The 27234-nt window shown below is 41.6% G+C and overlaps 1 protein-coding gene across 1 annotated transcript in view; it reads left to right on the top strand.

The window, feature by feature from the left end:
* The window catches only part of ADCY8 (adenylate cyclase 8), a 225441-nt gene that overhangs the window by 33581 nt on the left and 164626 nt on the right, over positions 1-27234 (top strand). Inside the window, exon 2 of the mRNA XM_081505325.1 lies at positions 19082-19231. Coding sequence (XP_081361451.1) covers positions 19082-19231 — 150 coding nt within the window. The remainder of the gene's footprint in view (positions 1-19081; positions 19232-27234) is intronic.

The following is a 27234-nucleotide window of genomic DNA, read 5'->3' as shown; positions in this document are numbered from 1 at the left end:
CTGTCTCCAAGCTAAGCAAAACCACCCAGGCTCATACCATCACCTCCATTTTTAAAATTTTTGAAGCTAACTCTGGAAGAAGAACCACTTTTTTCTTTGTGTGGCCTGCGTCAGGTCTTAGTTGCATTATGTGGGATCTTTCGTTGCAGAGCACAGGCTCTCTAGTTGTTCTTCAGGGTATGGGATCTTAGTTCCCCGACCAGGGATTGAATCTTCACCCACTGGATTGCAAAGCAGATTCTTAACCACTGGACCACCAGCGAAGTCCTGAGAGAAAGCACTCTTAATGGTAGCTAAAGCAGATTCCCAGCTCTTCCATGTCCTGTGTGTCAGGAATGGAGAATGTGACAAAGGGGGACATTTCATCAGTGACCTGCCAGTGACCCGACCAGGAGGGTCCATCCAGCAGGGGAGCAATTCATTTGAGTCTCGCATTCCTCAGCTGACCCTTTGCCTCCTCCTAGCCACATCCATAAAGCGCTTGAGATGCGATGCCTCCCTAGATGGAGAGAGAAGAGAATTGAATCAGTGTCCACTTGGGTCTTCAAAACATATCTGATTTGCCTGCCTGTGAATATTTATAGGCTTCATTTCCAACACAGTGCTGCAAAATGCCCTGTGCCTTTTCCATCAAGAGTCTTTTCAGAAAGGACACCTGAGTCTTTCCTGACTGCCAGCAGCAGATGAGTCATTCATTCCTTTTTTCATTCAAAGAAACATTTATTATTCACCTGCCAGCTCCAGGAGGTTTGGGCATCCAGACTGTGACTTCTCCCATCTCTACTTGTCTTGCTAACTTCCTAATTTTCTGCTACACGTGTCACAATGCAACATATACTACTTGGGTGAAACCTACTCTACTTTGGAATCACAGCTTACACTGAGGTTTGGTTTTAAAGCGAACAACGTAGTCAAAAGTCAGGCTGTAAAAAAAAAAAAATCTGTTAAATGCCAAAAGAAGCCGGCAAATGGATGTATCATACCTCCATAAGCCAACATAGGCAAGTTTTACTCTGGAATGGCTGAGGCCAGATGAAGCAGTTGGCTTGTGTTTAGATTCATGATGTGTGACAGAGATGTAACTTTAAACCTAGTGGCACATCCAGTCTGATGGGGTGGGAGCCTTTCTGGAGGCCACAGACTGAAATAGACTGTAAATCCTCATCTTCTCAAACCACGTGCTCATGAACAGACACCATGCTCAAACCAGTTGCTCAGTCGTGCCCAACTCTTTGAGACCCCATGAACTTCAGCACGCCAGGCTTCCCTGTCCCTCACTATCTCCCAGAGTTTGTTCACATTCATGTCTATTGAGTCAGTGACGCCATCCAGCGATCTTATCCTCTGTCACCCACTTCTCCTCTTGCCCTCAATCTTTCCCAGCATCAGGGTCTTTTTCAATGAGTCAGCTCTTCGCATCAGGTGGCCAAAGTATTGGAGCTTCAGCTCCAGCATCAGTTGTTCCAATGAATATCCAGGGTTGGTTCCCTTTAGGATTGACTGGTTTAATCTCCTTGCAGTCCAAGGGACTCTCAAGAGTCTTCTCCAGCACCACAGCTCAAAAGCATCAATTCTTTAGCACTCAGCCCTCTTTATGGTCCAGCTCTTATATCTGTACATGACCACCGGGAAAACCATAGCTTTGAGTATACAGGCCTTTGTTGGGAAAGTGATGTCTCTGCTTTTTTAATATCCTGTCTAGGTTTTTTCATCCTCTCTTCTTTTTTCCTCCCTTCCTTTCCCTTTCCTTCTCTATCCCCACCTCTCTCCCTCTTTGTTCTTTCTCACCTCCAACTTGTAATTGCAATACACAGAAGCTAAATGTACAAATGAGAAAACTCTGCTAGGTTACAGTTTGTCACCATATAAAACTCAGAGTCCAATGGAGAAGCTTCCTCCAATACTCTGGGCACATATGACAAAACTCTGTGCCTGGATTTGGCTCCTGGTTTTCCTTACAAAGTAACAGTTGAGTTGATTGATGTGGTCAAGCCTCCAGAAGAAGCATCTCCTCCTAAAACAAAATCCATTAATATTGATGTTAATAGTAATAAGAATTCCTTGATGATGCTGTCTTTAATTGGAATATTCAAGGAAGTGTTTGTGAGTCCTAAAAGTAGGAGGGCCAAGTATTCTGCAGGGGAGGATTGAGCATAGTGATATGGGATGGATTTTGGCATCAGACATATTCTAAGTTCCGCTGCCAATCAAGCAAAGGTTTAGGATAGGATTGCGTGCATGCCAACTCAGTAGATCAGTCGTATCAGACTCCTTGCAACTCTATGAACTGTAGCCCATCAGGCTCCTCTATCCATGGGATTTCCCAGGCAAGAATACGGGAGTGAGTTGCCATGTCCTCCTCCAGGGGATCTTCCCAACCCAGAGATCAAACTCACATCTCTTGCGTCTCCTGCATTGGCAGGCAGATTCTTTACCACTGTGCCACTTGGGAAGCTCCAGGATCAGATTGAGGGAGATACAAAGTGTGATGAGACACAGAGGATGCTGTTTCCAACCTCTAGAGATCTGATGGAGCAAGGAGAGGAGTGGTATTATCAGAACCTGGTGAGAGCTGTCATGTTAGTTACACAGGAACACAGTCTTTGCCCAGGCTGCTGCAGAATGAGGGCTTGCCCCAGTCTCTCTCTCTCTTCCTGTCTTCCTAGCTCCTTCCTGATCTAGCTGTGGAAGAACCCAAATGGAAGCTGAAGACAAAGAGACCTGATGCCGCCCAGAGACACCAGCATAGAGAGGGGCACAAAACGGCAGCTCTTTAGGGGCAAAAAGAATAACTAGCCAAGCTGATCTAGACACCCCCAAGGTATCCTATATGACTACAAGCCAGGGAGCACATACGGGAGAAATAAGAGAGAAAGACAGAGAACCAAATCCCAATGGCTCCTCCTTAGTCTCTGCCCACTGCCTTTTTCTGGAGGCAGCCTATGTGAAGACTTCTATACTAGTGGCTGCAATTTTGTGGTATTTATTGTGTAAAACAAAGTTGGCTTAAAACTCAACATTCAGAAAACTAAGATCATGTCATCCTGTCCCATCACTTCATGGCAAATAGATGGGAAAACAATGGAAACAGTGAGAGACTTTATTTTGGGGGGGCTCCAAAATCACTGCAGATGGTGACCACAGCCATGAAATTAAAAGACACTTGCTCTTTGGAAGAAAAGCTATGATTAACCTAGACAGCATATTAAAAAGAAGAGACATTACTTTGCCAACAGAGGTCCATCTAGTCAAAGCTATGGTTTTTCCAGTAGTCATGTATGGATGTGAGAGTTGGACTATAAAGAAAGCTGAGTGCCGAAGAATTGATGCTTTTGAACTGTGGTGTTGGAGAAGACTCTTGAGAGTCCCTTGGACTGCAAGGAGATCCAACCAGTCCATCCTAAAGGAAATCAGTCCTGAATATTCATTGGCAGGACTGATGTTGAAGCTGAAACTCCAAAACTTTGGCCACCTGATGTGAAGAACTGATTCATTTGAAAAGACCCTGATTCTGGGAAAGATTGAAGGCAGGAGGATAAGGGGATGACAGAGGATGAGATGGTTGGATGGCATCACCAACTCAATGCACATGAGTTTGGGTAAGCTCTGGGAGATGGTGATGGACAGGGAAACCTGACGTGCTACGGTCCATGGGGTTTCAAAGAGTCGTACACGACTGAGCTACTGAATTGAACTGAAATGACTGTGTAAATGCTAAGTTCTTTGTGTATAGCAACTGCCTCCCCTCCCCACATTTTTTTTTTTTTTTAGATTTTTTGACCGCACCCTCTGCAGTGGAAGCACAAAGTCTTAACCACTGGACCACCTGGGAAGTCAGACAGTTGCCTCCTTTAATCTTTATAACTACCCACAAAGAATCATCGTCTATGATGATTCTTCTATGACTGCTAAGCTATAATAACTTTGATAGTAAGTTTTGTGTGTTATTTTATTTTATCTTTGCAATAACCCTAGGTCATAGGGATTCCTTTATTCTTTTGCATGTGAAGAAATAGTAAGTTCACTGGAATATAAGCTTCAGGAGGAAGAGACTTGTTCTCTATCCCCAGAGCCCAGGATAGTGCTGAGAACATGTATAATAGATCATCAATAGTCATTTCTATTATAAAGCAAAATAGACTCAGAGGCTCTCAGAGGTAGAGTGTTAGGGTTAAATTCTAACTCCCAAACTCCAAAATCCTAAACCACAGAAGCTTCCTGGATAATTGAAGGGGGACAACTGAGAACAGACACTTTCTTTCTTCCCTTGGGTATCCATGAAAATTGGCTTCATGAACTTCCCTGGCAGTTCAGTGTTAGGACTCCATGCTTCCACTGTAGGGGGCATTTGTTCCATCCCTGGTTGGGGAACTAAGATCCTGCAAGCCACACAGTGCATGGCCAGAATAAAAAAAAAGGTCTTGAGAATCTTTAACTGAGGCATCCCCTAAGGGAAGGCAGGAAGCTGAACAGCTCATATCCCTTTAGTCTGTCCACCATCAAGCTCATTCACTCATTCAACAAACATATCCCAAAGGCCTGCACTGTTAACAGTCTGTATATTTCATGGGGGCAGGGCCTGTGTTTCTTTGGTCCACCTTCACGTAGTCCTAGCGTGCCGCCTCGCCTATTGGAGGCACTCAGTAAATATTTGTTGCCTTTAAGAATGAATGAGGAGCAGCCTTCTCTGGTGGCTCAAACAGTAAAGAATCTGCCTGTAATGCTGGAGACCCGGGTTTGATCCCTGGGTCAGGAAGATCCCCTGGAGAAGGGAATGGCTACCCATTCCAGTATTCTTGCCTGTAGAATCCCATGGACAGAGGAGCCTGGTGGGCTACAGTCCAGGGAATCACAAAGAGTCGGACACGACTGAGAGGCTAACACACACACACGTACACACAGATTAAGTGTAAGCACTACTACAAGGCCCTGGGGATGTAGAGTTGACAGCGGATGAGACTGATCACCACCATATAAGAGTGATAATAGATGACTATATGAGATACAGCCCCACAGAGCAGAAAACAAAAAGGAGAGTTGCTTCTACATGGGGTGAGGACCAGGCTGAGTCTTGAGCTCTGTGAGTTGAATAGATCATGAATCCCCAACCTTTGGGATCTAATGCTTGATAAACCTAGATGGAGCTGATGTAGTAATAATAGAAATAAAGTGCACAATAAATGTAATGTGCTTGAATCATCCCCAAACCAACTCCCCACCAACCGTGAAAATATTGTTTTCTGCGAAACCACTCCCTGGTGCCAAAAAGGTTGGGGACCATTTGAGTAGACGGTAAGGAAGCTGTGCAGAGAGCATGCTAGGAAAACTCCTGGTTTTCCCAGGACCATCCAGGTTTTAAAGCAAAGTTCTGTGTTCCAGGAAAACCAAGACCAATTGGTCATGCTAATACCACTTACTAGCTCTGTGGCCTTGTATAATTACTTAACCTCTCTGAGTCTTATTTTTCATTTCCGTGAAATGGAGCTAATAAGACCAAGTCTGTTAGTTGCTCAGTCATGTCCAACTCTTTGCGACCCCATGGAGTGTAGCCCACCAGGCTCCTCTGTCGATGGAATCCTCCAGGAAAGAATACTGGAGTGGCTTGCCATTCCCTTCTCCAGGGGATCTTCCCAACACAGGAATTGGAACTGGGTCTTCTGCATTCCAGGCAGATTCTTTGCCTTCTGAGCCACCAGGGAAGCTCCTTTGGGTTGCTATATAATAGCATACATAAAGGCCAAAGCTCAGTGTCTGCTACATGATTGGAGTGTATAAAGGGAAGCTCTCCTCACATTCCCTCCCTTGCAGAGAAGCAGGAGATGCTAAGGGTAGAGTTACCTGAGCCTGGCAAACACTATTGGAACAATTACTGGCCACTTGGTTTGTCCCTTTCTCTGAATACTGTGGAATAGACATTGTAAATGGGCTAGTATCTTAAGCCGCTTTGCATAAGTGTAGTTTATTTTAAATTTTGAGCTACTGCTTGTTATACATCTGATATTTTTTAAAAATTTAACTTCATCATCTTACCTTATCTGTTTTTAGAGTTTAATCATTTATTTTTCCTCACCTCCAGTCTTTCCTATTTTTAACCTTTAACATTTTTACTTCCTCCTTAATGTCAGAGTTTTGTTTAATCCATTTTTTAAAAAAATCTTACTCTCCTCTTATTTTTTTAATTCTGTTTTTCAGAATTCTCTCTTCTTGTTCTCATCTGAAAAGACTGCCTTTTCCCCTCATTACTTTGTCACTTCTCACTGAACTCAGAGGTTTTTATATACTTTTTTCATCATTTAAATCATCATGCTATTATATGCCCTCTGAATTCAGCATGCCAGCATCATTTTTCTCCCTTAGATTTAATGCTCTTAAGTTTACTACTTTAATGCTCTGTTATTTTTTTAAACTTCATTATGTACTATCTATAATTTATTCTCCTAATTCAGTATGTACTATTATAAAGGGCAAGCAGGAAGCGTGGTCTCAGGCTGACAGCTGTAAGAAGAAACCACGACCCTGGCAGAGGACGCTGGCAGTGGTACCTTTGTGCCTCCAGTTGGCTCAGCTGAACCCATGGAGCCTCCTAATCACTCCCATCCCAGTCTTCTCTGAGTCCTTAACTCAGAGAGGGTGATAACTCTTCCTCCTGCTGTATTGCTGGATATCTTTCTCAAACACAAAACTTCCCAGATTGCTTACCTGCTCAGACCCTCCATGAGTCATTCTTGTGATGTAACATACAACAAAAGCAATAATAATAATAACCATGACCATGAACTCAGTCAACACATAGTGAGCAATGATTGTCTGATAAGCCTTTTGCTGATTGCTTTCATCATTTTTACAACAGCATCTTTAGGAGAGCATTCCTCTGTTACAGGTGAGGGCTGTATTAAATAACTGGGCCAAGTTTACATAACAAATAAGTGGTGGCTCAGATGGTAAAGAATCTGCCTGCAATGCAGGAGATCCAAGTTCGATCCCTGGGTCAGGAAGATCCCCTGGAGAAGGGAATGGCAACCCACTCCAGTATTCTTGCCTAGAGAATTCCATGGACAGAGGAGCCTGGTGGGCTACAGCCTGTGGGTTCGCAAGGAGTCAAACATGACTGAGCAAGTTTCACTTTCACTCACTCATTGGGAATCCAGATCCTCAACCACTGGGTTAAACTGCTAAGTGCTACAGAGGAAAGCAAACCAAGCCATTTAATATCCACCCCCTTAGTGAGGGGAATGATTTGGGTCACCCAGGGGGTGAAAGGTAGAGATGGAATTGAATGACTCCCTAATTCCCCCTACCACCTTCTCTACATAGTAAACAATGAGCAGAAACATTCTTTGTAAGTTAGTGTAAATAAAAGAGATGTTACTTCATGGTCCTCTGGGTTATTTCTGAACCTGAAGGGAGAAAATCTGTAATGCATCATTTATTCAGAGATACAAAATATATATTGCACTATACACTAGAATTTGGGGGGAAAATAACCTCATGTTTATATATACAACATTTATTGGATATCTGTTATCTGCTAGGCATATTCATATATATATATATATATATATATACACACATTATTTAAATATTTATTGTTCGTTGTTCAGTGGCTAAGTCATGTCCGACTCTTTACAACCTCATGGACTGTAGCACGCCAGGCTTCCCTACCCTTCACCATCTCTTAGACATAAATATATAGCTATACATGTATGTACTTCTATGAGATGAAGTTTTATTCCCATTGTACAGATGAGAAAGTTCAGGCTCAAAAGGCAAAAGTTGGTCATATGCCTAGTAAATGGGGGCGACAGGAAGTACAAACCCAGGTCTCTGGTTGCAGAAGCTACAGCAGCGGGCAGATGTGAAGGCCCTTGGCGTGTGGCTGCCCCACTCACTTTGTCAGGACCCCCAGAACTGGGTCTTCTTTGCTTGTATGCAGGCTTTCTCTAGTAGAGCAGGGATCGTTCTCTGGTTTCGGTGCAGTGGCTTCTCTTGTTGCACAACGTGGAATCTAGGCCCAAGCGCTTCAGGGGTTGCAGCATGCGGGCTCAGTAATTGCAGCACATGGGCTTAGTTGCTCCCTAGCGGTGTGTGGAATCTTCCCTGACCAGGGATTGAACCCGTGTCCCCTGCATTGGCAGACGGATTCTTATCCACTGTACCACCAGGGAATTCCTCCTTACTAAATTAAAAAAATAAAACTGTCCACAGGGACAGGTCCCATAGTCACTTTCCCAGAGTTAGTCGTTCCATATACACTTGAAAAGATGCTTTTGGAGACCCAGAGATGAATAGAAGGGGAGTCTTTCTCCTGTTCTTATGATAAAGTGTGCCTTTCCTAACCTTCAGCAGCTTGGACTGCAGACTGTGGCAATCTCCCCATGCAAAGCAAACTGCAGAAAGAATGAGATGCACATCCCTGTGACATAACTTTGAATGCGAACAGTGGGGGGATCCCCGGGGATCCAGTCTTCTCTCCCACCTCCAGTCTGGCTGGTTGGCAATGAATAGCACAAATCTTGCTGCCATGATAAAAGCGCAAATCCTATGTCAAATGAGACAGCTGACTCTGCGAGCCTTTCCAGCTCTCAACTGCCTGGCCTCTAATAGCAGTGCCCACGCTGTGGATACCGCCCCAGCGCAGCCTGGCTCACACAAAGAAGCTTCCATCTCCAGGGCTTGGAGGAAGAGACGATGGGGAAGGTGAGCAGGGACTCATCCTATCTGGATGAATTTGTCGAGGGCTTCCCACTCACAGTGATAACGTCCCTCTTCCCAGGCATCACAAAACTGCACCCAAGAGGTGGGTCATTGAAATTCACTCATGTGACTCTGTCAAGTTAATTAGATTTGACAAGTGTTTGTTGAGTATTACAATGCCAGACCCTGTGCTAAGAGATGAAATACAATGAAATGGTCTCTGCCCTGTGAGAGTCCAGAATTCAGTGATGTTAGTGAACTCAAGTTCATGTGCTTGATGCATAGTGAAGCCAAATAACACCAAAACACCAGAGTTTGGAGCAGAGAAAGGCTTATTGCTGGGCTATGCAAGGAGATGGATGGCTTGTGCCCCAGACCAACCCAACTCCCTGAAATGGTCTCATCAAAGCATTTTTAAAGGCAAAGTGAAGGAAGGGTGAGGTTGATTGTGGCAAACTTCTTGATGCAGAAACACTTTGTCCACATAGGTCAGGTTACAACTTTCTTATAAATCTCCAGCTAAACAAATGTTCCTCTCTGTTCACTTTGTATCCCTTGTGTGAGTGGAAAAGCATTATACCTTTAAAAGTCAGAGCCTTGAGAATAGACTATCCTGTGTATTTCAAACTATAGACAACATTCCTAATGCTAAGCGAAAGCAATAGAATATAAAGGTCAAAGTAAAAGAAACAGATCTGTATGGAGTCAACTTTGTTCTTCCCTATTACAGTATGACTGATGAACCTATATATAAGAGGTCAAAAGGCAGTGTTATTTATGATCTTCAGACCATTTTCATGAAGTAGTGATTCCCTATGGCAACCCATGGACCTACTGCAGTAAGTGATTTGGGTAGATCCCTAAAAATAAAGATTCCCAGGCCTCATCCCTGTATATGTTTATTCAGTAGGTCTGAGTAGGGCTTATTTAACTTATACGCAGAGTACATCATGAGAAACGCTGGGCTGGATGAAGCACAAGCTGGAATCAAGATTGCCAGGAGAAATATCAATAACCTCAGATATGCAGATAACACCACCCTTATGGCAGAAAGTGAAGAAGAACTAAAGAGCCTCTTGATGAAAGTGAAAGGAGAGTGAAAAAGTTGGCTTAAAGCTCAACATTCAGAAAACTAAGATCGTGGCATCCGGTCCTTTCACTTCATGACAAATAGATGGGGAAACAGTGGAAACTGTAGCAGACTTTATTTTGGGGAGCTCCAAAATCACTGCAGATAGTGACTGCAGCCATGAAATTAAAAGACGCTTACTCCTTGAGGGAAAGTTGTGACCAACCTAGACAGCATATTAAAAAGAAGAGACATTACTTTGCCAACAAAGGCTATGGTTTTTCCAGTGGTCATGTATGGATGTGAGAGTTGGACTGTAAAGAAAGCTGAGCACCGAAAAATTGATGCCTTTGAAGTGTAGTGTTGGAGAAGACTCTTGAGAGTCCCTTGGACTGCAAGGAGATCCAACCACTCCATCCTAAAAGAGATCGGTCCTGAGTGATCACTGGAAGGACTGATGTTGAAGCTGAAACTCCAATACTTTGGCCACCTCATGCAAAGAACTGACTCATTGGAAAAGACCCCGATGTGGGAAAGATTGAAGGTGGGAGGAGAAGAGGATGATAGGATGAGATGGTTGGATGGCATCACTGACTCAATGGACATGAGTTTGGGTAAACTCCAGGAGTTGGTGATGGACAGGGAGGCCTGGTGTGCTGCGGTCCATGGGGTCTCAAAAAGTTGGACACGACTGAGTGACTGAACTGTACTGAACTGAATTGAGTAGGACCAAGGGGATCTGCATCTTTTTAAGCCTCTAGATGATTTGCGTGTGCGGTGAGAATGAGTAATTTCCTGGAGGTCACTCTCATCTCTTCTCTTCTTTTCATCATCTTCACAAAATTTATCAGTGAATCTTGTCTCTACTTTTGACTTGTATTCAGGGGCTACCCCGATCTCACCAGCTGCACAATTGCCACCCTGGTCCAAGCCCACAATCTTTCTTCAATGGATCTTTCTAAGAGCCTTGTAGCTTTTCTCCATGACTTCCTCCTGCCCCCTCATAGAGTCTGTTTCCTTCATAGCAGCTGGTGCATGACCATTTAAGATATGGAAGGTGGGTCATGTCTCCCAGGACTGAGGACTCTCCAGTGCCTTCCTGTCTCACAGCGAGAAAAGCCAATATTCTTTTAATTTTTTGGCCACGCTGTTTAACATGTGGGATCCTAGTTCCCCAACCAGGGATCAAACCTGAGTCCCCTGCAGTGGAAGGGCAGAGTGTTAGCCACTGGACCCCCAGGGAAGTCCCTAAAGTCAATATTCTTGTCATGTGCAAGACCGTGCGCAGTCTGACGCTTTGTTACCTTTCAGGGCTCATCTCCTGAAAGCGCCTCCATCCTCCTGCCCCCCTCTCTGTCCAGCCATGGAGGACTTCATGATGGTCTTGAGCAGCCTTCTTGCTTCTCCACCTCAGAGCCTTTCTGCTTTCTGTTTCCTCCTCCTGAACCGCTCTTCCCAAACATCCCATGACTCTCTTCATTTTTTTAGATCTTGCTCAAATATCTCTTATCAGAGAGTTTTCTCTGAACTTCCTTTAAATGAGCAGTCCCAACCTTACTCCATCACTGTCTATCCTTATGCTGCTATATTTTCTCCTTAGCATTTATCTCACACACAGCATCACCATGCGTTAAATGATGTGCTGGATGTGTTCAGTCATGTCTGACTCTTTGCGACCACATGGACTGTAGCCCACCAGGCTTCTCTGTCCATGGGATTCTCCAGGTGAGAATACTGGAGTGGGTTGCCATTTCTTCCTCCGGGGGATCTTCCTGACCCAGGATCAAAACCATGTCACCTACATCTCCTGCGTTGCAGGCGGATTCTTTACAACTGAGCCAACAGGGAAGCCCCTATATGTTAAATATTCCTTGGTGTATTTGTTTGTTACCTGTTTCCTACCACTAGAATGAGAGCTGAGCTTTATCTGCTTTGCACACTGCCAGCTTATAAAACTGTACCTGACACACAGAACTTGCTCCATAAATAATTTTGAATAAATAAATTATTTAGTAGTGAAGGGTTAAGAAGACTTCTCAGTGGCAGTTTACAGATATGTAAGGGTAGAAAAATAAAGCATTGATCAACAGATGTTTCTTAAGCATCTCACATTCAGTATGTCAGCTCTGGGGCAGAGGTAGTTTACAGCTGGAGCTTACAGGGATCTAGAGAAAGCTGTAGGTTGGAGGGATTGTATAAGATAATCAACCTGAGACATCATAGCAATATATACCCCTCCCTTTCATGGAAACACAGATCTGCAGCTTCTACAATAGAACAGCACCTACATAAAATTTGCTTTAAAAAATAATTCAACATTTTCAGTATTGTTATATACTTATTTGATAAAGTGAGACAGGGCACCAGGAGCGGACTGGAGGCGGGGTGCATGGGGACTGGTGTTGCACGTATGGCTTTCAGGACACAACTTTCTGCTCAAGGATCTCTGGGGTAGAGACCTGAAAGATGTGACAGAATAAGACACATCAATGTCTGAGGGCACTGGATTTTCTCCAGAAGGAAAATAAAGGCAAAGAACCTGAGAAGGAAGCATGCTTCTCGTGGACCAGTATAATCAAGGATGCTCGTGTGGCTAGAGCACAGTGTAGAAGATGAAGTAAAGTAAAATGTAGCAGATGGTCAAATTAAGATCTCAGGGGCCATGCCAAAGGCCTTAAATTTTCTTAGTGTAATGGAAATATTTGAAAATTGAACATGATATGACATTAAAAATATTTTACATTTTAAATAAGCAGATTCTTTAAACAATATGATATTCTTCTTGAGGGGCAGACTAAGATCCATTTCTTTAGGATATCTTATTCCTACATGTTTGATATGTAACAAGTATATAAAATTATAATGTTTTAAGATTTTATAATAATTAAATTTATTAAATAGGGTATAAGGTATTATTTTAGTTTAAAAAAGCAATGATGACATTTTAAATATAAAAATTGTGTTTGATCTAAAATTAAAAGAAAAAAAAAATAATTCAACATTTTCAGTATTGTTATATACTTATTTGATACTAAAATGCAACAGTAAAGATATTTGGGAGGTCAACTACTGATCAAGGATCAAGTCCATATACAAGTGGTTGTTGGAGGACTCTTTTCTCCTCCAGCATCTCCACCTTTGCTTTCTCTCAGCTTTTGCTCCCCTGGTTCCTGAGCCTTGAACACTTAGCTCTGCTTCTGAAGCTCTCAGACACATCCTTTGAAATTTGCAGATGCCCTTAGGAAGAAAGAAGCCCCAAATGCTAGGCTCACATTTTCAGGGGTAATTCTTCTCAATCTTGATTCCTCATGCTTCTGTTTTTGTTTTTTCCCTGTTTTTACTGCCTTGTTATATCATCACAAATGACTTTGTCTGAATAACCTATTCCTCCTATTTTAACATACACACACACTTATACACATGCAGGGACATATAGATGCAAGTATATATATATATTTTTTTTTTCTTTTGTACTGGGCATTAGGATCACATTGAATTCATAGATTAGTGCTGTAATACAGTTTAAAATATTATATCTTAATGTACCATACAGGTTGGCTCATGTCATTAAATATTTTAATGCAACTGTATATTACCTCATATATGCATGCTTCATATAATGGCATTCAGCCGTTTCCCCTACTCCTAAAGTACGTAATTTCCATTTATTTTTTGTTTTCATTAATAAATGAACATCCCTTAACAGAAACTTCTGATCCTATATATGATTGTTTCCTTAAGATAGATGACTAGAAGTTAGGTCACTGGGTGGAAAGAAATGAGTAAACTTTACCACCCACACCAGCAATATGTCAGAATAATTTCATTTTTTATAAAAAACCTACTCATTTTTGAGACTTAACTCATGCTTTTCTGCTTAGATTAGAGCAATATTCTCTTTTATTTTCTTTTTTGGGTAGTCTCTTTTTCACATTTAAGTCTTTATTTCGTTGGCATTTGTTTTGACATATATTATGAGGTGGCTATCATCCATTTTTTCAATAGATGAAAAATTATCCTGTTATTGACAATTATTTTTCCACTGAATCGTTGAGCTATATGTATTGCATACAAACTCATTATGTTTTCTATTTTATTTCACTAAATTTTCAGTTGAGGTTTTCACTATTGTCAGAGTTTTAATTATTGTTGCCTGATGGTGTATATTATCTTCTGGCTGTGCAGTGACCCTCTGTAATCACTTTTGTAAAAATGTCTCCGGTATTCTAACTCATATATTCTTTCAGATATACTTTTAAGTCATCTTCTAAGTTCCAAATGAAAATTCCACTTGGGATTTTGATTGTTAATAATATTAAAGCCATAAAGCAATTTGACTAGTTTATTTACATAGTTAATAGCTAGCATCCCTTTATCAGAAATGCTTCCCCCTCCTTTATCTCTTGTAAAGTCAGGTACTTTAGGTTTTTTCCAGTTCCCACATATTTTTTAATTTTGTCAAGGATTTTTTTGGGGGGTGTTTGACATTATTATTGATATTTTAAGATCATTAGTCCATCATATCTTGTAAGTAATGATTAGTGGTACAGAGGAGAGCTATTCATACATTCATTTACTCATTTAGCAAATATCCCGCACATATTAGGTGCCAGTTAACAGGCACTGTGCTTAAGCACTTATCAGTCACAATGCTAGGTACTAGGTATTAGTACATGGTAAAACAAACATCATCCTGTAGTATCAGAAGTAATAATCCAATGTGATAAAATAGGTACCAGACAACCAAGCTTGCAAATAAATATGAATTGTGATCAGTGCACAGTGTGCAGGGATAAAGAATGGTAGAGCAATCCTACTTTTTTAAGATGCTTAATTAAATTTATTTTTATTTATTTATTCTTTGGCTACATCACACAGCATGCAGGATTTTCATTCCCTAACCAGGAACCAAATCTGTGCCCCCTGCAATGGAAGTGCAGATTCTTAACCACTGGACTGCCACTGGACTACAAACATTTTTGATTCATACCATAATAGTAGATTTATCATCACCACTGAGTGGTATTTAAGTATTTTAATACATCCTAAAATATCCATTCTACTGTTGGTGGACATTCAGATTATTTCCACTTTCAAGCCCTTATAGAAAATGCTGTTCTTAACATTCTTGGGCATGTTTCCTGGGCCGTTTGTGCAAAGATGGCTCTGGGTATGAAGGGGAAAGGTTCAGTTCTAGTGATGTGCAAATTAAAGATTAGCCTGCAAAGTCCAAGTAGCAATGTCAGTTCACATTGCCAACAGCATCCTTGCCGATTTGATGATGTGCCACTATTTTTTTTTCCTTTTTGGTGCCAACCTGGTAGATGTGGAATGGGTGTGGATTTTTAACTTGTAGTTCCTAGATTGTTACACTTATTTTCATGTTGATATTCTCTTATCTTTGAAATACCCCACTTCTCTTTTGCCTTTATATCCTATAAGATTGCTTTTATTTTTATAGATTTATACAAGTTCTTCATGTGAGCTTAAATTAATTTTTACCAGTTATAAGTTTTGCAAATATCTCTACTTACAGTGTTTTTCATTTAATTAAAGCTGTCTTTCAGTGAATAGAAATGCTTAATTTTTATTTTGTCAAACGTATTAATCTATTTTTATGGTTTGTATTCTTTGCATTTAATTTTAAAAATTTATCAAATAGTAAAATATTTGTGCCTTTCATATTTAAGACATTAATCCACTTGCAATGTATTGCTATATATTGGATTAGGCAGGAATTTACTTTATTTTCCAAGTGAATAACAAATTGTTCTAATACCCTTTGTTGAAAAGGTCTTATTTTCTCCTTAGAACTACAATGCATTATTCTCAAGTTTGTGTGTTTATGTTTCTGGGCTCTCCATTCACATCCACTGGTCAATTTCTGTGAAGTGAAGTCGCTCAGTTGTGTCCGACTCGTTGCGATCCCATGAACTGTAGCCTGTCAGGCTCCTCTGTCCATGGGATTTTCCAGGCAAGAATACTGGAGTGGGTTGCCATTTCTTTCTCCAGGGGATCTTCCCAACCCAGGGATTGAACCTGGGTCTCCCGCATTGCAGGGAGACTCCTTACTGGCTGAGCCACAAGGGAAGTCAATTTCTGTATCCCCCTGTAAATACCAGGATGTCTTAATTATGGTGTTATAACAATTCTGTTACCTGGTACTGCAAGTCTCCCATGCTGTTTCCTTTAGGAATATTTTATGTATTCTTTTATAAAATTTTATTTATTTATGGCAATTCAAATCTCAGTTCAATTCTTTTACCATTAACTCGATCATTTGCTGTTTGCCCTGTGCATATGTGGGTCAGAAAAGAGTTTATATAAGAATTTAATGTTCTTCCTCACTAGCTCTCTTCTTTGGGAGCTTTTCCCATCACTTTCCAGCAACTACAGTTGTTCTGAACCTTACTATTTTTTATTCATTGATTTTTAATTGTAGGATAATGGCTTTATAATATTGTGTTGGTTCCTGCCATCCATCTGCATGAATCGGCTATAGGTACTGAACCTTATTCTTTGCTTCTTCAGACCAACTGGGTTTCCCATTGCAATTTTTTTTTTTTAATAAATTTATTTATTTTAGTTGGGGGCTAATTACTTTACAATATTGTAATAGTTTTTGCCATACATTGACATGATCAGCCATGGGTTTACATGTGTTCCCCTTCCTGGACCCCCCACCCACCTCCCTCCCCATCCCATCCCTCTGGGTCATCCCATTGCCCCGGCCCTGAGCCCTTGTCACATGCATCGAACAAGGAATGGTGTTCTGTTTCACATATGATAATATACATGTTTCAATGCTATTCTCCCAGAACGTCCCACCCTCACCTTCTCCCTCAGAGTCCATAAGATTGTTCTATGCATCTGTGTCTCTTATTCTGTCTCGCATATAGGGTTATCGTTACCATCTTTCAAATTCCATATATATGCATTAGTATACTGTATTGTTGTTTTTCTTTCTGGCTTACTTCACTCTGTATAATGGGCTCCAGTTTCATCCATCTCAGTAGAACCGATTCAAATGTATTTTTTTTAATGGCTGAGTAATATTCCATTGTGTATATGTACCACAGCTTCCTTATCCATTCGTCTGCTGATGGACATCTAGGTTGCTTCCATGTCCTGGCTATTGTAAACAGTGCTGCGATGAACATTGGGGTACACGCGTCTCTTTCAATTCTGGTTTCCTCGGTGTGTATGCCCAGCAGTGGGATTGCTGGGTCATATGGCAGTTCTATTCCCAGTTTTTTAAGGAATCTCCACACCGTTCTCCATAGTGGCTGTACTAGTTTGCATTCCCACCAACAGTGTAACACTCTCCGACATAAATCACAGCAGGATCCTCCATGACCCACCTCCCAGAATATTGGAAATAAAAGCAAAAATAAACAAATGGGACCTAATTAAAATTAAAAGCTTTTGCACAACAAAGGAAACTATAAGCAAGGTGAAAAGACAGCCTTCAGAATGGGAGAAAATAATAGCAAACGAAGCAACAGACAAACAATTAATCTCAAAAATATACAAGCAACTTCTGCAGCTGAATTCCAGAAAAATAAACGACCCAATCAAAAAATGGGCCAAAGAACTAAACAGACATTTCTCCAAAGAAGACATACAGATGGCTAACAAACACATGAAAAGATGCTCAACATCACTCATTATTAGAGAAATGCAAATCAAAACCACAATGAGGTATCATTTCACACCAGTCAGAATGGCTGCTATCCAAAAGTCTACAAGCAATAAATGCTGGAGAGGGTGTGGAGAAAAGGGAATCCCATTGCAATTTTGCACCCTCATACTATACCTTATGTTATCTGCCCTCAAGCTAAAGCATAAAAATCAAGAAAGCCATACTATGCTGGTTGTTTTCTTCCATGTATTGACTCCTTTCCAGAATCTCTTGCTTTTCTTCACCAGAGAGAAGTTTGGAACAGGGCAAATGTGCTTCCTAGGTGGCTCAGATGGTAAAGAGTCTGCCTGTAATGCAGAAAACCTGGGTTCAATCCTTGGGTCTGGAAATTTCCGTGGAGAAGGAAATGGCAACCCACTCCAGCATTCCAGCCTGGAGAATTCCATGGACAGAGCAACGCTGGCGGACTATAGTCCATGGGGTCGCAAAGAGTCAGGCATGACTGAACGACTAACACTTTCAATTTCAAATTTCAAATGTGAAAATACAAAGTTTAACTTAAGAGTTAAAGAGACTTTGGGACCTGAGAGATGGGTAATGGCAATGGAAATAGAAAGCAGTAGACAAATGTGATATTTTTCTCTTGAGTTAGAAACATCAGGACTTGGATGCTCCCCCAAGAAAACCTGGGTACCAAAGTCAAATACAGTAGTACCATTCAACTTTTCATGTTTCCTGTTTCTTATTAATCTTTCTCGTCTTTTCACCTGCTTCCCCAACCCTTTAAAAAATTAAAAATTTCAGCTAGTGATGGGATAAGTGAGATAGAGGGAGGAAGGAAGCTTTGCTTGAGGTTTCAAATTTGAGTTCAAATCTGGATTTAGGGAGGAAAGTGAAAGTGAAGTGAAGTCGCTCAGTCGTGTCCGACTCTTTGCGACCCCATGGACTGTAGCCCACTAGGCTCCTCCGTCCATGGGATTTTCCAGGCAAGAGTACTGGAGTGGGTCGCCATTTCCTTCTCCAGGGGATCTTCCTGACCCAGGGATCGAACCCAGGTCTCCCGCATTGTAGACAGACGCTTTACCATCTGAGCCACCAGGGAAGCTTAGGGATTCAGGGAGGGAGAAGCTTTCGTCTGGATGGGGTGGTTGAAGAAGGCCTGTGGGAATAAGTTGACCCGACAACTGAATGAGGGGCGTGGTTCTATTCAACTGCTACTAAACATTTGGATTATTACCTTAAGATTTACCTTGGAAATTTTTTTAAATATGTATTTATTTATTTTTGGCTGTCCTGGGTCTTCGCTGCTGCCTGGGTGTTTTTATAGTTGCTGCGAGCTGGGGCTCCTCTTCATTGCAGTGTGTGGGTTTCTCATTGCGGTGGCTTCTCTGGGTGCAGAGCACAGGCTCTAGGCATGTGGGCTTCAGTAATTGCGGCTCCCGGACTCTAGAGGCTCAATAGTTGCGGCCCACAGGCTTAGTTGCTGTGAGGCACGTGGGATATTCCCGACCCAGGGATCGAACCCATGTCTCCTGCGTTGGCAGGTGGATTCTTTACTGCTGAGTCATCGGGGAAGCCCTCCCTTGGAAGTTTTTGTTTATTTACTTATTCTCTCTGCCTGCAGGCAGCTCTTCTTTTAACCACTTGACCAGGCCGTGTTTGTAACTCTGTTCTAGGTTGTGGCCCAGGCAGTGTTATTCATGTGTATGAACACAGCCGGAATCTTCATCAGTTACCTGTCAGACCGGGCCCAGCGCCAAGCCTTCCTGGAGACACGGAGGTGTGTGGAGGCCAGGCTGCGCCTGGAGACGGAAAACCAAAGACAGGTACCAACTGAAAAGACCTTGTGCCTTGGTGATCACTTAGCCAGTCTCTGAATTAATTCCATAGAGATTTTGTCTCCCCAAACACATCCTGGCTTGCAAGTGTTGTCTCAAAGTCTGTGTCATGGGATTACAGAGGCTGAAATAGTTATGTTAGACTATCAGGTCAAAATGAATTGGTCATAGTTTCCACACCCAATTGTTCCCCATAAGAAATAAAATGATTCTAAATATAAAGTGATTTCCTGACACTTTTCACTGACATCTGTGTTTGTGGACAAGGCCATGGTTTCTGAAAACCATTTGTATTCTCATCTTTAACTCTCCTTTTCTCAAACTGTAATTTGTTATTTCAAATAAAATGTTCACTACATAGCAATTCAAATTATAGGAAGCTCAGAGAAAAATCTTGTACATGTGTAGGTCCTAATACCTCATCCTGATTTTCCGAAGAGATCATTGAACACAATAAATTTTATGAAACATGATACTACTCCCAAGATAGGGGATGCAATAGGGAAGGCAGCTTGGTCCAAAGTGGAGACCATGAGTTCTAGTTGGAAGAGGTTAAAATAAAGGAATTTCTTGGACATACTGTTTAGGTGGGTGTTATAAGGATTTAAAAAATAGCTTTGACCTCAAACGATATGTTTCTCAAAGATAAAATTAACTTTCAAAAAATAAAGATTTTCTCCTATTTAATTTATTCATATATAAAAATTAATGCCTATCTCTCCCTCTGAAAGTAATATTCAAATAGAAATAACAGGAATATGTTAAAGTTGGTTATAGAATGAACATATTTTATGCTCAAACTGTTTATATACTCTTGGGAATCCTAGGCTCAATAGATATATTAGTTCTACCATACAAGGCTTTTTTTTTAAAAGCTACATCTGTGGATACATACTGGTTATTTGAAGCTTTGTGCAATAATGGTTTGGGAAATTATAAAGAAAATAGCTTCAAAAATGGAACAGTTTTTTTCACCTAAATCTCATCAAATCATCAGTAAAACATGGATCTTTGAAGTGAGCAAAGCCAGGTCTGTTTGATAATGGATGGGGCGGACAAATAAGGTGCAACCTGACAAAATGCAACTCTCAGTGCTATATGTTATTGCCAGGGGCACAGAAAAAATTATTGAATTTCCATCTCCTACATGGATTTCATAGGATTTAGAATTAGGACAACTCTAAGTTGATGCCTAAAACAACTATGGAAACTCATGACAGATTTATTGTAGTTGCCCTGAGCATCACTGTAAAATAATTTAGAAAAATAGCTTTAAAAAAGAAATCACTTTGTTCAATAAACACGATATCTCCCAGGTTATATACACATATATGTTATGTTGCTCTGTAAAACAGAGCAGTTGCCAGACTGGCACGTCCCTCTTTCCATGGGATCTATGCCAATTCAGACAGTGCTGCAGATTAATAATTTATCAACTGTTCTTGATGCACTATCACAGCCAGAACTGCAATTGTGGATAAGTTGTCTGGGAAACTCAGTCTTTTATTTAATGTTTATGAAATATTGGAGACACTGAAAACAATTGCTTTATGGTACTCATAAGACTTTTCTTCTTTTCCCATTCTTCAAGTTCATTGTCTTGGAGTCACTGTGATGTAACAATCTGACATGATGCACAGACCTTGCTCCATCCTCTCTAATCTTTATTTTTTCTTAAGTTGATAATAGGAGGAAGTAAATAATACCCAAAGATGAGAACAAGTGACAAATCAAATGCAGTGAAAAGTTCACTAGAGTACTGGGGTGGGTAGCCATTCCCTCGAAGGGAATGATCAGGAAGATCCAAGGATGGAACTCAGGTCTCCTGCATTGCAGGCAGATTCTTTAATGTCTAAGGGACCAAGAGAGCCCCGTAGAATTCATACTTTGGCCATATCACCTCCTAGTTGGCCATCTTAACCATTTAACTCTTCGTCTTAGGTTCCTCATCCTTATTTGGTGCAATATCTTCTCTTCAGCATTGTGTTTGCTTTCAATAAGAGGATGCATATGAAACAATAGAAAACTGTAAGTCAGCCTCAGTATTTTATGATGAAGCATGAGAAGAGGCTCTTTTGGTGGAAGGTTATTTGTTCTGAGGATTAAGTAAAATATGCTCTGGGTTTGTTATAGTCCTATGTGTACAATTCTGATAAAGTATTTCTGGTATATTGACCATCCCCTTCTCCCCCACCCTCCACCCTCCACCCCTCACCCCACCCCACCCCTCGCCCTCAGCATGGTAGTGTCTAAGCTAACTGGCTCTGAATCATTCAATGCTAAAGTTTCTTTCCACTGATATTGATCTCTCACTCAGGTTTCCTTTATCCCTGAGAAGTTCCTCAATGGTAGATGGGCAGAGAAGACAAGGCTTTCAAATGAGATGGCCCAGAATTTGAAATGTTTCCTTACTTTCTTCCTATCTTGGTGAACTTGAAAGAGCTCTGAGCCTTGAGACTCAGAGTCCTGAAAATCGGGCTTTTTCCTTGGATAACCCGAGGTTGCAGCCACTGTTCTTAAGGTCAAGAGCAAGCAGGCAGGAGAAACCAGCAGATGCTAAAACTGTTTGCTCAAGGTCTCTTCTAAACTAGGTTTTTAACAAAGTTCCTTGATGTTGGTTCTCAGCTTTGCAACACCACTGTTCCTTTCCATAGTAGCTGGCACAATACCAGGAAGAAATGACTGAATGGGCCCAAATGCTGACATTTTTATTTTAGATGATTGGTTTCAAGAAGTTGAGCTCATATTGGCTCTGTTTTCTGGGTGACAAGGACTTTGTCTTTTTTTTTTTTTTTTGAGCAATTTTTGTCATGAGTTGTAACAAACACGGAGGATACTAAGCGTCCCTTACCTGTCTGGTCTCTTGGGCTCCAGCTTCTTTCTCTAAACTGTTCTCCATCCCTGAAGCCCGGTCTAGTTTAGGACCAGTACACTGTAGGGATCAAAAGCATAGTCGTCAATGTCTGGAAGATCTGGATTCCAATCCTACTTCCTGTGTTTCCTGATTGTGGGAAATCAGACAAACCCCCCTCCTCTAAAGACCTTGATTTTTGTGGGTGTAAGATGGTCTTTCCATGTAAGATGAAAATTCCATAGATGGATGATCCTGGTAGGTTACAATCCATGGGATTGCAAAGAGTCGGGCACAACTGAACAACTTCACTGGTTCAAGATGGTCATAATGATTCTACCTTTCTCCAGAATTGTGGTGAGATGAAGGAGGAACAGTTCTCAGTCCAAGGCGGAGGATGCACTCAAGGCCTATTACAGAGAATGCTGTAATGATAATGACACTGATGTCACCCTTCTCTGCAGGAAAACCCTTCAGTGGTAGCATTCCCTCCAAGATAAAACCCAGACCCCCATGCATGGCCCCACAGTTCCTCCAGGATCTAACCCTGTTCCTCTCTCCTTGGATTCTTCTCCACCTCCTCGCCTCACACCTGAAACTAAACGGCCATCAGCTCCCTGAACAGCTGTTTCCCTACTCTACACCATTTGGTTCTTTCAGCCCGGGAAGCCCACCTTCCTTTCCCTAATTTCAGTGTAACATCTCTACCCTGAATATTCTGTTCCAGCATCCCTCCTTCCATGAAGCTTGCTTTCACCTCCCCAGGTTGAGGTGAAATGCTCTGCTTGTGCTTCTAATATGTCTTAAAGTCAACTCTCTCATTAAATTTGTCACACTCTGTAACATTTACAAGTTTCCATTTCTTTCTTTCCATGGCCAGTAAGGATTGATTAAAGGCAGCTGTCCTCATTCGTCTGATTGTCTGATATTTATCCAGCACGAAGGCTGGAATACAAGATCTTCTGATTCACGTTTATTTCACTGAGTTATACTGAACTCTCACTTCAGCTCCTGGCTTCACTTCTACCTACACAAGAGTCATGTTGTCATAATTCTGCTGTATAAAAGTAAAGGGACAGTGTTTGTTGTGACCCCCATTAAAAACTTGGTAGGAAGAGGTTTTTGTTGTTCAATCACTAAGTCTTGTCCAACTCTTTGAGACCCCAAGGACCAAAGGACATCAGTCTCCTCTGTCCTCCACTATCTCCTGGAGTTTGCTCAAATTCATGCCTATTGAGTCGATGATGCCATCCAACCATCTCATCCTCGGCCACTCCCTTCTCCTCCTGCCATCAATCTTTCCCAGCATCAGGGGTCTTTTCCAATGAGTCGGCTCTTCGCATCAGGTGGGCAAGTAGGAGGAGGACTCTTTTCCAATTCAGAAGAGACGGGGACAGGCTGAGAACATATCTTGTTCAGACCTGCTGCAGAATTTTCCATCTGGAAGCTACATTTTAGGAAATCTCTCTTTGGGGAGTTAGATTCTAATTATTATAGTTTTTGTAATCCCCTCTCTCTTCCCGAATGATCCAAATGGCCCATATTTATTTTAAATATTAAAATGAATTAATTGTTTTTCTTTCAGCTTTGAGAGTTGCCAAAACCTACTTATGATGATACGGCATTTTGAGGTGTCTCAGGAGCTTTGAGGGCCCTGGAATAAAGTAGTCTGATACTGCCATATGTTGCAACAGCAGGGAGGTTATTATAAAATGCAGCAGATGTTTTAGCTGTATTAAAACAATTCTGTTTAACTGAAACATCTTTCTTAGGTAATATTGGTATAAGCGAATGGTTTGGATTATAGATTGGGTGAGAATTTGGGTTTCTTACTGAGTTTTGAGTTGGTTGTTTGGGTGCATGTTGGTGTCCAATGGGATCTAGGAGAGTATTTTTGAAGCTGTAGACAGAACTGCTAACTACTAAGGCAGAGCCTTGACATTCTTTCATTCATGCAAGGAAGAATCAAAATAGACCTGGAGTCTCAGAATATTTGTTTTTGTTTGTTTGTTTTGCTCCAGTTACATGACTCTTCTTATTCTGCCCCAGAAAAACCCTTGATGCTCTTCTCCAGTTGTTACATTTACGGCCACCCATGTGCTATCCTGGGCTTCCCAGGTGGTGCTAGTGGTAAAGAATCCGCCTGCAGGAGACAGAAGAGATGCAGGTTCGGTCCCTGAGTCGCGAAGATCTCCCAGAGGAGGACATGGCAACCCATTCCAGTATTCTTGCCTGGAGAATACCATGTGCATGAATTTCCTCATCTCTCAATTAGAAATGATAATGCCTACTCTAACCCACAGGGTGTTTTCCCAGAGGCAAATAACATAATGCCTGAAAAAGCATTATTTCAACTGTAAAGAACTCTACAAATGTTAGGGCTCTTTTTGTGAAAGTCTCACCAACGCCTCAAACCAATGCTGAGATGTCTTCACTTTAGAAAGCCTCCTTTACTGTTTGCAGTCATGAACTACTTCTTTCTCCTTGGCACTTAGATATTTTTATTTAACAGGAGTTCTTGCCACTCTGCGCAGTATTGGGGTCAGCACTGTGATCGCCTCTGTCAGTAAGATGTTGTGCAGTGAGCAGAAGCGCAGTGTTCATGACCTTTGACCCTCCTGTAACAGCTGACTTCACTCAAGGGTCTTGTATTTACCCCCTTGCACCTCTGGCAACCACCTGGCTGCCTAGTTCTTCGCGATCTTTCTAGCACATTGTTTGCATCTTCTGACACAGCAAAAAGAGTGAAAGCTTTGAAGAAAGACAAACCTGGATTTGATTGCTAATTCCAACTCCAGTACTCTTGCCTGGAAAATCCCATGGACGGGGGAGCCTGGTAGGCTACAGTCCATGGGGTCGCTAAGAGTCAGACACCACTGAGTGACTTCAATTTCACATTTTCCAACTCTTTTCCTGGGTGACCTTGGGGGCACCACTTAAACTCTGAGTGTTGGATCCTTTATCTGTCAAAAATGATAATCCCTGTTATCTCAAGGTTGCTGTGAAGAAATCAAGTAATAGAGATGGCAGTTGGGCATAATAGTTGGTCCTTGAACCTACAGGACCACCTGGACCTATTCTGAGCAGAGCACACTCCGGTTCTAGTATCTATAGTTTTTCTTCTTGCTGTTTCTATTCTTCTGTCATCCCTGTGTGGTTCTGATTTTAAATACTTCCCCTGATTCAAAGAGAGGCCATCATCCTGCACTCATCTGCATACAATTAACATTTCCAGAGGCAGTTCACACAGAAGAAATCACTCACTGTCCTTGCCCTCAACACCTCTGAACTAGCTGGGAGAGGCTGAAGAGCAGACCAACAGCCCTGTGGGGCCCTTTCATCTCATAAATCTGTTGGCGGGATTTTGACTAAAGAAAATTGGAATTGGAATCTTCACACAACCTAATTGTACAATGCTGGAAGGAAGGTAAGATTTTGTAGCCTGGTTATAGTTAAAGGCACTTTTCAAAAATAGTAGTAGAATAAATGAGGGGAAAAGAAATAAAATATATATATATATGTATATATAAAGATCCATGCCTAAAATAGTTTATTTCATCTGGATGTGAGTATATGTCCACTGACAGGAATTCTATACCCTCTATTTTATACAAATTGCACTCAAAATGTATTGACTATAAAAGAGGGCAAATAATTAAAAAATACTTTTAGAGCAATCTTGAGGACAGAACCATTCTCAAATTTTCTTTATTTCAGTCTTTTGCAAATTTCATGCCCACACCTAATTCAAAAGCATTTTTAAGAAGGGCACTGAGGAATTCTGAAGCATTCAACTTTTCACAGAAACAAAAGCTCGCTTTCTTTTTATACTCATATTCTGTTGTTTGTGCTATATTTAATTACAGTTTTAGCAATTGCAAATACAGCCGACATAAACAAATTTGGAAAAGCATGCTACTGCCTCTAGGTAAAGATACATCATAACTGATGAGGCAGACATGGGAGGTGGACTAAAGACCTTCTTATTTGGGAGGAGGGCCTTTGCAAATGTGATCAAAGATGAATTTACACTGCATTAGGGTGGGCCTTCCTGGGTATCTCAGCTGGTAAAGCATCTGCCTGCAATGCAGGAGACCCTGGTTGGGAAGTTCCCCTAGAGAAGGGATAGGCCTCTCACTCCAGTATTCTTGGGCTTCCCTGGTGGCTTAGATGGTAAAGAATCTGCCTGCAGTTCAGGAGACTTGGGTTCAGTTCCTGGGTTGGGAAGATCCCCTGGAGGAGGGCATGGCAACCCACTCCAGTATTCTTGTCTGGAGAATCCACATGGTTAGAGGAGCCTGGTGGGCTACAGTCCATAGGGTAGCAAAGAGTCAGACACAACTGAGCAACTAAGCACAGGACAGGATGAGCCTTAATTCCATGTGACTGGTGTTCTTATAATAAGAAGAGAGAATACACAGAAATATAGACAGAGAGAAGAAACATACAGGGAAGATGCCATGTGAAGACAAAGGCACAGATTAGAGTAATCCATCTATTAGCCACAGAACAGCAAGGGCTGCTGGCAACCACCAGAAGCTGAAAGAGTGGGCACCTTCCCACTAAGAGCCCCCAGAAGGAAGCAGCCTCCCTATACCTTGATTGTAGACTCCTGACCTGCAGAACTATGAGAGAAGAAATTTCTGCTGTTTTAAGTCATCTGGTTTCACGGTGATTTTTTGCAGCACTCCTCAGAACTGAAGTTCCCACTGCCTTTAGAATGATATCTAATTAATTTCTTACCTCTTCACCTAACACATTACCAGGATAGACTTGGCAATAACTAGCCCATATATCCCTGGAGAAGGAAATGGCAGCCCACTCCATTCTTGCCTGGAAAATCCCACGGACAGAGAGGTCTCGAAAGCTACAGTCCATGGGGTCGCAAAGAGTCAGACACCACTGAGCGCACACACACGCAGCCCATGTGTAGCATCTACTATATGCTGATTGTTATACTATACACTTCACATATACTACTTTATTATAATAGCAGAGCAACTCTATGAGGTGGGTGGTATTTTAACTTCCATTTTACCTATGAGGAAACCAATAAACAGAAAGGTTATATATAATAGCCAGGCTTCCCAGGTGGCTCAGTGTTAAAGAATCCGTGTGCTGCAGGAGACGTGGGTTCAGT

Source organism: Giraffa tippelskirchi, chromosome 6 (genome assembly GCF_054371585.1).
Source record: "Giraffa tippelskirchi isolate mGirTip1 chromosome 6, T2T-mGirTip1v1.2.pri, whole genome shotgun sequence".
NCBI lineage: Eukaryota > Metazoa > Chordata > Mammalia > Artiodactyla > Giraffidae > Giraffa > Giraffa tippelskirchi.
This window is presented reverse-complemented; position numbering and strand designations above follow the sequence as displayed.